Consider the following 11,036-nt stretch of genomic DNA (forward strand, 5'->3'; position numbering starts at 1 on the left):
TTGGCATATATGTTTATACTTATATGTAACTTTCCAAGTTGATTGATTAAAATATATTTATATATACATGTATTCCTGGCGTTTCAATTATTTCCCCTTTTGTAGTTATTCTTATTTCCTGGTTTATTTGTTTGGTTCGTAACTCGTTCAATCCATTAGCTGGTTCTATTTATTTTATTTTATACTGGTTGGATTTATATTATATTGATCCATAGGTTTTCAAATTGCAAGTCGGTTATTGGTAGGTTTATTTAGAGTTGTGTGTATATGTATTTTGTTTATTGGTTGGATCTATTAGTCGCCCTGGTTTTGTTAATCCTTCCTTTTAGTTTCGTAGCGCCGTGTGTTCGTTTGTGCATTCAAAAGCTTATTCGCGCGTTTTGTATAGAGTGGTTTTCTTGTTCTTGTTACGGCGCGTGCGGAGCGCGGGACGTGACACCCCCGCCCTTGGAGTTCAAATTTCCAAAGGAAATTTGACTGATGGTGTCTCTGAGTTCGCCCAAGGCGGACGTAGATGTCGTTGGTTGTTGAGTGACTACCGGTGTTATCGATATCCCTTGAGGTTGTGCTGTTCGATCATCAATATTTCGTCTTCCTTTGAGGTATAGTAGCAGGTGGGTGATTGAGCCGCATATTGCTCCTAATAGGGCGATTCCACATCCGTAAGTTTCACGTAACTGGTATCCGTGTATGGCTATGTCTATTATCGTCTTGATTAATTTAAACATTACGAGTATTCCAAATATTGCTGCACTGACAGTTCCAAATTCCATGAAACCAGTCCATAAGCTTGATACGGTATTTTTCGCTATTGTCGTTAATGTGTTTTCGTCCATCATTCCCAGGATGTTTACTGTTCCAGGGACGATTGTTTTTCCTGTCGCACCTCTGGCCAATGTGTTCAAGACTGCAGTTTTTTCTGCCGGGAATATGACATGGTCCCGTAGTGCGTCCAGGTCTTTTTGGGTATATATTCCGCTCGTGGCCAACGACGATGGTGCTGAATATCGCCACGTTTGGCGCACGTCCGGGCGGAGTTCCTGTGGTGTGATTCCCTTGCCAAACGGGTAGCTCCGAGTAGCATTCTGTTGTATGTCGCACCTTTACTTGTACCGGAATGCATTTGACTATATGGACTGCTTCTCCTGCGATCAGGGCCATGTGTCCTGGGGTTTTGGTTATGGTGTATGCAAATTCGTCAGGCAGTAAGATTGCTAAGCTTAAAGCATTCTTTATTAGTTTCTTCTGCGTGGTACATCTTTGTGTCAGTATATCATGGTATAGTGTTGTCATTTGTCGTTTAATATGTTTCTCTACGTAAATGAATTTTGAGTTGACATATGCGAATATGTCCAAGTTTTCGACTGCTGTCTTGCTTTTGGAGATAAAAATTTTTTTATATATATCTTCGACCTGTGATTCCCTATTTTCTCCCTTTTGATTTCTTTGGGCTCGTTGAACTTGCGTTTCTTCAGCTTGAAAATATTTAGAATCCTTTTCCTTAGTTACCCTTTTTCCTTCTTTATTTACTTTATTCACAACACCTTTATTTTTCTCTACCTTTTCAGGATGAATAGTTTCACTGGAAGTGCTTATTATAATTAAATTATTATTTATTTGTATGGAACGTTTAGGAATATTTTTGGTAGATTTGGAATTATTCTTTGAATTTTTATTACAAACCTTTTTGCTTATAGATTCTGTTTTGGATTTAGGGATAGCTATATTTTTATTTTCTATAGTGTGATCTTCCTTGCAATTTAATGATTTCGCTTTGAGTTCGATAAAGTTTCCTTCTGATGGTTTTATAGAAGTTTTTGAGTGAGATGCACTTCCCAGCGGGTCCAATATCTCTGTGATGTTAGGCAGTGGATAAGCATTGCCTGTCGTCTCGTCGTTCAATTTCCTAGTTTCTGCTTCGTCTGAAAGTTCTTTGGCACTAATATTATTTATCTTGTTTGGTAACTCAGAAAATTTCTCACTCATGATCCTGTCTATGGCACCGTGCGTCCTCTTATTATTTAACGTGACATTATCCCTTATCACAGCAACGGAATGGTGTTTGCATTGAAAAGTTGATTGGTTGAAATGATCAACATCTCTCTTTTGATTTAGATCTCTATCGAGGTATTTATTTATGCATTTTTCTTCCCAAGTTATTGTTCTTGTTTCTTTCCTGACATTTTCTTCTATTCCGGGGTTGTTTAGATGTTTCCGCGACGGTGGTACAAATCTACAGTCCTGGCGGTTGTTTCGGTTATAATTATTCGAAGGTGTCGGATGTTGGTATCGAATTCTATTGTTCACTTGTTTTAATTCTCGCGTTGCTTTCACGGCTTGGCGGTACGCATCGTCCAAGGATTGGTATCCTGCTATCTTTACTCGTAAATACACCTCGTTTGGGAGCCCCTTAACGAAAGCTTCCCTCGTGTCTCGATCTATCCTATCTTGAAATACGGTGCCGTACTCGTATCTTTCCCCGTTCATTATTGCCAGTCTGAGATCTCTGACGCGATCTATGTAGTCCAAAATATCTTCTCCCGGTCGTTGAAATATTGTAGCTAATTCCCCTTTATATTCGTTAACCGTTTTTCCCGGACCGAACATATCTTTTAATTTATTCCCGAAATCGTTTAAACTTATTACTTCTGTGTCTTCTACGGCGAGAAACGCGTGTCCGCGAAGCTTATTCGTTAATAATTTTACTAACTGAGATTCTCGATGCCTAGGAACCATGTTTCGTGCGCGCTCGCATGCTCTTAAAAATCGAAATATCGAGGGTCGATGTCCGTCGAACACTGGTACTGTCTCTATTGCATCTTTTAACTTAATTGATTGGGGATTAACTTCTATCGGTATTGTCGCTTGGGAAATTATCGGCGATGATACGGGTGTCTTGATTTCCTTTTTTATTTTCAGTGAACGCACATCGTCTTGTAATTTATTCATTTTTGTACTCATGTCGCGAAAATTCGCATCCCATGCTTTAAGTTTTTCCGATAACATCAAGATCATGTCTTTGTCCAACGATTTTAATTTAGTCGCCATTGTTTCTCAAATATATATTTTATTGACAAACGTGACAACTTTAATCTTCTATGAAGCGTATCGAACCGTTTAAACCAACTTTAATCCTCCGTGAAGCGGATGCCACCGCTGCCACCAAAATATTTACTACACTAATGTTACGTATTAGTTTATTGACATTGATCAAATTTTAAATTTAAATTTTACTGAAAAATTTTTTTTTTGTTGAGTTTGAATTTAATCTGAAGGGAAATAAATTGAAATGATATTATTGTGTATGTAATACTGATTTAGATTTCTAATTAATACGGTAGTTGCTGCCACCAGAAATAGTCTAAGGACTATTTCAAAATATTTTATTTTTATTACTTTTTTTTTGTTTAATGGGTAGCGTTAACTGACGCTTAATGCAACTGGTAAACGAATTCCACTTTTCGGCTAACCTGCTATGTGCAGAGATACTGGCACGGGAGAGGATTAAAGCTGAGATTAATAATTATTTGTCCTCGTTGAACGGATTTTATTCGAATGTAGAATTGCTTAGATTATTACCTTTATATATATATTTATTAGCCGGATATATATATTTTTAGCGTTGCTGGATTGGATAGGAATGTGAGATTTTCGTTGTTTTATATAAATTTATTTTTACGTTCGACTTCTTCTTCTCTTTTAATTTCATTGTAATAGTTTGCCGTTAGAACCGAAACTCAATTCATTTACTACGATGGATTCCGTTACCACGATTTTCTTGCCTTCTGAGTTTAATAATCGAGGATGATTCTAACGATCTTCTCTGTGTGGGACTCGTGCGATTTCGCAAGCCTTGCAAAAAGACGGGTAGTATTTTACCAACAGTGGGAGGAGGAATGCGAAGATCGACGGGTGTTTTTGATAATCGAAAACACCGTTTGCACAAGCCACCACAGCGAACGATCCTTTGGTTAAATTTCCGAAGGGAAATTGTTCTGCTATTTTTCTCTTACAATCGCATGCAATGATGGCAAGAATATCGGTTAATAGCAATGCCGGTATTGCTCTTAATTTTCGATTGACCCCGACGATGTATTTAATAGTCCTTTCTGTGCGGGATTTGTGTGATTTCGCAAGCCTTGCCCAAAGACGGGCAATATTTTGCCAACAATGGGAGGAGGAATGCGAAGATCAGTGGGTGGTTCAGTAGCTGAAAACACCGTTCGCACAAGCCGACACAGCGGACAACTCCTTTGTTTAAAGTTTAAACAATGATTCTATCTTCAAAACCGTTCACGAAAATAAAACGAGATCGATGATAGGAAGTTCTAATTCGATTCTCGAGGGCAACGAAATTATCAGAGAAGAAGGAAATTCTCAAAATTAATTTTCTTACCTTGAGGAGTAGGCGCTGTCTCGCGCCATTACCTCAGCTGCTCCGGTGGTCGTCGAAGTTTTTGCTGGGTTTATTACTTGAACTCGAATATAGTTTACTATCAACTTTTACTTTATTTATCTATTTCGATACAGACAGAACAATTTACTAACAGGATTAATACCGCAATTACAATGCGCGTTCAAAGATAAAATTTTCTTTTTACTTAGTCGCGGCTCTCTTTTCTTGACCGAAAAAACTAAAGACCCCGAAGCGCAAAATACTATACAAGATTTCTAAAGGTGAGTTCAATAACGAACGTAGTAACAATGAACACAAAGAGTGAACAAAATAATTATGAACCGTAATAACGAAGATCGCAATAATAATGAACAAAGAATAATGAACGGTAATAACAATGATCACTATAATAATGAGCGAAGAATAATGAACGTAATAAGAATGTTTACCAGAATAATAATGAGCACTGCTCTATGTTGCTTCGCTTATTTATAATGCCATCCCCCACGGGGTGGTGGTCCGCTGGGGGTACGCTTATGATTGTTTTTGCGATTTTGATGTTTTTCCCTTTTTTGTTGTTTCCCTAGGTTTCGGTGATCGACGTTCGAACAATGTTTGCGGAGGCATTTCCATCAGAGGTTCCTTATTATTATTATATTTTTCCTCTTAAATGTCTTTTGTTTTTATGTATGATATATATATATATATTTTTTTTTAAATGTGATATCTATTTTATGTTTGTTAAATATATGTATTTTAATTTTATATTTCCCCCTTTTTAATTAATTATATATATATGTCGGAGATGAAAGAACACCGGAGTCTGTAATTGAACAATTGTAGTTATTCAACCCGATTGTAATTGTTCGAGAGTCGTGATAATGAGCTTGGGCTCGAGGCGACAGTCAGTCGCCGAACGTAGCCGCGGTCACGGGATGAACGCTTTGTCTAACAAAGGTATGGAGTAATTCTATAGCTCTCCTTAAAAGAAATATTCGTGGTGACACGCGACAGTAAACATTCCACCGGTTTCTGTCCTGTGGCTCGCCACACGCAGACCCTATTCTTCGAGTAAGATGATTGCCAGATGTCGATGCGTCTCCGCAGTACATGTTCGGCTAGCTCGAGGGCCCGTTATAAATCTTAAGGTTTAGTTAACTAAAGTCCTTCAAACAGACAAACAGTCTTTGTCCCATCTACGATAGGGGAGACATATTTTTCAACGAGCGGCGTCTCCCACTAGCAACTTTCCCTCGAGGGCGGCTAGCATCTTTTTCTAACCACCGATATGGAGATTGACCAATTAGCACCAACGCCAATTTCCCTTACTTTCTTAACGAAGGCTTTTCTCGACGAATCCGATGATCTCGTGTCCTTAGACACACCCCATTATAGTTTTCCTCTGTGGCATCATCGGGACGGGAAAGGCATTCTCGCTCGCGATCTCACTGATGAAAGGAGTTACCCTTTACGACCAGTGAATATTACGCGTCCGACTTAAATTTTGTGAGTACGTTCATCTATCATCCCGTCGACCGCGGATTCGTTATTGAACCTAGGATCATTGTCATTAGTTTCTCGAGCACCTAACTACCGCGGTTACTTGTCCGGTTCTATAATAATCGTATTTGCACTAGTCAATGTCTTCTCCATTGCATAACGACAACGTGTAACCCAAACGAAGATTCGTTTCACGCCCCTAACCCTAATTCTAATGTCCGCTCCGACATATATATATATATATTTATATTGTGTGTCATTTTAATATGGCTAATGTTTTGTAATTCTTCGATTGCGTTATTTATTGTTTTGAGTAGTTTATTTTATAGAGTATTCGATAATATAAAACATACGCGCACACATACATATATATATATATATATATATATATATATATATATATATGTCGGGTTATCATTAGGATTTAAGTCGCGTAATGTTTCTTCATTTGAATTAGCCATTGTTTTACAAAACAGAGAATATATTTGCACGAATAAACAAGATTTTACAAAATATTATGAATAATGAGTTTAATAAATGATATGATTAACAAATGATAAGTTTAATTAATAATTAGATTAAAGAATAATAAGTTTTATCGAACAATAAGAGGAACGAATAATATATCTTACGAATAATGAATTTAACGAATAATGAAATTAACGATTGATAGGTTTTACGAATAATGAATTTAATTTACGCTATTAACAATGTTCCGGGGTTCAAACGAATTCACGGTCAACGGGATAACTCTTTACTATGCGTAGAATAATTTTAAAACACAAAAATACGCTTGCTGAGACACTCGGTAAATTGCTCGACGTATCACTTTCCAAGGCGATCACACGAATGAATATCTGATTAAAATCTTTTTCGTTATACGACTGCATTTGTTTGTTATATTCTCGCTGGAGACATCGAGAAGGTTCCAATCGTTGTTGCTAGGCAATATCTGTCAAAAGTTTGTTGTATACTCCTTGGAAACATCGAGAAAGATCCAAACGCCGATACTAGGCAATTTCTATCTGGAGATTGATTCCAAATACAACGTGTCCCATTATATCAACATCTCTAAAGTACAATTCTATGTGATTTCTAGGGAGAACAATACAACCGATCCACACCTTCATCAGGCAAAACGTTTATCCCGTGACCGTGGCTACGTACGGCGACCAGTTGTCACCTCGAACCCACTTTCGCTTTTCACAAATGTCAAACAATTACAAATGACAATTGCTTAATTACAGTTATGATAAAATCTAGGCTAAAGCATTAGAAGGCTTCCTCAAAATTGCATAAGGAAGGCTCCGGTTTTCCTTTCATCTCCGACATATATATATGTATTCATATGCATATTTCTCTTGGCAGTGTAGTATTCATACGAAATGAAATGTCAATTATTTATTTATCCTTTACCGGAATGTAGGCTAGTTTTAAGTATGTATCTTAGATTATCGGTTTGATAGAATTCGCACACATATATATATATATATTTCTAACAACGTAACCTTCATTTCTTTAATAATACAATATTGTATGTCTTATGTATTCGTTAAACTATTAGTTTTTGACTTCATATATACTTATATTTCATAAATTGATAATATTGTATTTGTTGCATAGTATTGGAAGCACTGTCTCTAATATTTACTAGGTTATTACATGTTCGGCATATATGTTTATACTTATATGTAACTCTCCAAATTGATTGATTGAAATATATTTATATATATATGTATTCCTGGCGTTTCAATTATTTTCCCCTTTTGTAGTTATTCTGATTTCCTGGTATATTTAGAATTGTGTGAATACTTATTTTGTTTATTGGTCGGATCCGTTAATCGCCCTCGTATTGTTAATCCTTCCTTTAGTTTCGTAGCGCCGTGTGTTCGTTTGTGCATTCAAATCCTTATTCGCGCGTTTTGTATAGAATGGTTTTCTTGTTCTTGTTACGGCGCGTGCGGAGCGCGGGACGTGACAGTAGAATAGAGTTCAGCGAGCGCTTAAACGTCGAAATATCTCCAACGGGAAGGAAATGACAGTTAGTTTTCGTCAAAATCGACGAAATCATCGCGATTTGCGACCAGTTTCGCTTGTTTCGACGCCCAAGCGGTAGTGCATTACCTTTGCAGTGTAAAATGAAGTTCAACGAGCGCTTGAACGTCGAAATATCTCCAACGGGAAGGAAATGACAGTTAGTTTTCGTCAAAATCGACGAAATCTTCGCGATTTGCGAGCTATTTTGTGTTACGTATCAATTTGTTTGTTTGAATCGATCAAATTTTAAATTTAAATTTTACTGAAATTTTTTTTTTCGTTTGAGTTTGAATTTAATCGGAAGGGAAATAAATTGAAATGATATTATTGTGTATGTAATACTGATTAAATTTCTAATTAATACGGTAGTTGCTGCCACCAGAAATAGTCTAAGGACTATTTCAAAATATTTTATTTTTATTATTTTTTTTTTTTTTACGTTTAATGGGTAGCGTTAACTGACGCTTAATGCAACTGGTAAACGAATTCCACTTTTCGGCTAACCTGCTATGTGCAGGGATACTAGCACGGGAGAGGATTAAATCTGGGTACAATAAATATTTGTCCTCGTTGAACGGATTTTTATTTGAATGTAGAATTGTTTAGATTATTACCCCTATATATTTTATTAGCTGGATATATATATTTTAGCGTTGCTGGATTGGATAGGAATGTGAGATTTTTCGTTGTTTTATATAAATTTATTTTTACGTTTGACTTCTTCTTCTCCTTTAATTTCGCTGTAGTAGTTTGCCGTTAGAACCGAAACTCAATTCATTTACTACGATGGATTCTGTTACCACGATTTTCTTGCCTTTTGAGTTTAATAATCGAGGATGATTCTAACGATCTTCTCTGTGTGGGACTCGTGCGATTTCGCAAGCCTTGCAAAAAGACGGGTAGTATTTTACCAACAGTGGGAGGAGGAATGCGAAGATCGATGGGTGTCTTCGATAATCGAAAACACCGTTTGCACAAGCCAACACAGCGAACGATCCTTTGGTTAAATTTTCGAAGGGAAATTGTTCTGCTATTTCTCTCTTACAATCGCATGCAATGATGGCAAGAATATCGGTTAATAGCAATGCCGGTATTGCTCTTAATTTTCGATTGACCCCGACGATGTATTTAATGGTCCTCTCTGTGCGGGACTTGTGTGATTTCGCAAGTCTTGCCCAAAGGCGGGCAATATTTTGCCAACAATGGGAGGAGGAATGCGAAGATCAGTGGGTGTTTCAGTAGCTGAAAACACCGTTCGCACAAGCCGACACAGCGGATAACTCCTTTGGTTAAAGTTTAAACAATGATTCTATCTTCAAAACCGTTCACGAAAATAAAACGAGATCGATGATAGGAAGTTCTAATTTGATTCTCGACGGCAACGAGATTATCAGAGAAGAAGGAAATTTTCAAAATTAAGTTTCTTACCTTGAGGAGTAGGTGCTGTCTGGTGCCATTACCTCAGCTGCTCCGGTGGTCGTCGAAGGTTTTGTTGGGTTTATTACTTGAACTCGAATATAGTTTACTATCAACTTTTACTTTATTTATCTATTTCGATACAGACTGAACAATTTACTAACCGGATTAATACCGCAATTACAATGCGCGTTTCTGTCTAAGCGATGAAATGAGGATTTCAAAGATAAAATCTTTCTTTTACTTAGTCGCGGTTCTCTTTTCTTGACCGAAAAACTAAAGACCCCGAAACGCAAAATACTATACAAAATTTCTAAACGCAATGATGAGCGCAATAACGAACGTAGTAACAATGAACACAAAATATAATGAGCCGTAATAACAAAATGATCACAGGAATTATGAACAAAGAATAGTGAACGTAATACGAATGATCCGTAATAACAATGAACACAAATTATAAGGAACACAAGAAGAATGAACCGTAAAGAATAATGAGCGCTGCGCTATGTTGCTACGCTTATTTATAATGCCATCCCCCACGGGGTGGTGGTCCGCTGGGGGTACGCTTCCGTGGGAATCGGGATGTTGCAGTTTGGGTTTCTTGGAATCGTACGTGACAAAACGTAAATTCCGTATTTCGACTTAGTTTTTATCGGTCCTGTGTTTCTGCTGAACTAGCGTCTAGGAGATTTGAAGCACTCCATGCTGATCTAATCCTTTCCGCGAGAGACTTCCACGTGCTGTACCGTGGCAATTACCGGTGTTTCTTCGGCGCGTGCAAAGGCTGGCGGCCGCAGCATCATTATCACTTCGATGCTCGCTCGGGCAACACGCGCAACTCCGCTGCTCTCCCACAACAAGGACCTCCTTCTTTGAGTTATTTTTCGTAAGTTTGGATATTCGCATATTATGGTTGTTTTTGCGATTTTAATGTTTTTTCCCTTTTTGTTGTTCCCCTAGGCTTCGGTGATCGACGTTCGGACAATGTTTGCGGAGGCATTTCCATCAGAGGTTCCTTATTATTATTATTTTTAGATGTATCTTGTTTTTATGTACGATGTATATATATATATATATATATTTTAAATGTGTTATCTATTTTATGTTTGTTAAATATATTTAATTTTATATTTCCCCCTTTTTTAATTAATTATATATATATATATATATTTTTACATTTGTAGTTGCGCATAGAATTTATTAAAGAAAAGTATTAACAATGTGTTTTCATGATTTGTTTCTCGCGCCTGACTTCCATTAATCCCTAATATTCCTGTCGTCATGATGCGTGTAAATCTAACATGGCTGCTCATAAATGTCATCAGTAAAGTTATAGTGACGGGTCTTTAGTTTTGTTTGATATCGAAGTAATTTTTCGTCTGTCGCTCGTTTTTCCTTATTCTACCGCAATTAGAACATTTATTTATTAATATTGTTTAAAGTGACAACAGTATTGTTCGTGTGAATATACATATATATATATATATATTTATGTTGTGTGTCATTTTAATATGACTAATGTTTTGTAATTCTTCGATAGCGTTATTTATTGTTTTGAATAGTTTATTTTATAGAGTATTCGATAATATAAAACATACGCACACACACACACACACATATATATATATATACGTATTTATATGCATATTCCTCCTGGCGGTGTAGTGTTCATACGAAATGAAAT

The 11,036-nt window shown here is 36.8% G+C and overlaps 1 protein-coding gene across 1 annotated transcript; it reads right to left on the reverse strand.

Moving 5' to 3' along the window:
- Positions 1 to 521: 521 nt before the first annotated feature.
- On the reverse strand, positions 522 to 1,380 carry LOC117215984. The gene is made up of 2 exons (XM_033462540.1): positions 829 to 1,380; positions 522 to 547 (listed from the first exon to the last, which is right to left on the reverse strand). Exons 1-2 carry the CDS (start codon positions 1,291 to 1,293, stop codon positions 545 to 547), a joined length of 468 nt encoding a protein of 155 aa, XP_033318431.1. The 5' UTR covers positions 1,294 to 1,380; the 3' UTR covers positions 522 to 544.
- Positions 1,381 to 11,036: the final 9,656 nt, after the last annotated feature.

Source organism: Bombus bifarius, unplaced genomic scaffold, assembly GCF_011952205.1.
Source record: "Bombus bifarius isolate JDL3187 unplaced genomic scaffold, Bbif_JDL3187 scf7180000009985_frag, whole genome shotgun sequence".
Lineage (NCBI taxonomy): Eukaryota > Metazoa > Arthropoda > Insecta > Hymenoptera > Apidae > Bombus > Bombus bifarius.

Excerpts from the sequence above, each read along its gene's own strand:
- LOC117215984 (XM_033462540.1), bottom strand. The coding sequence starts at position 1,293 with ATGACAACACTATACCATGATATACTGACACAAAGATGTACCACGCAG.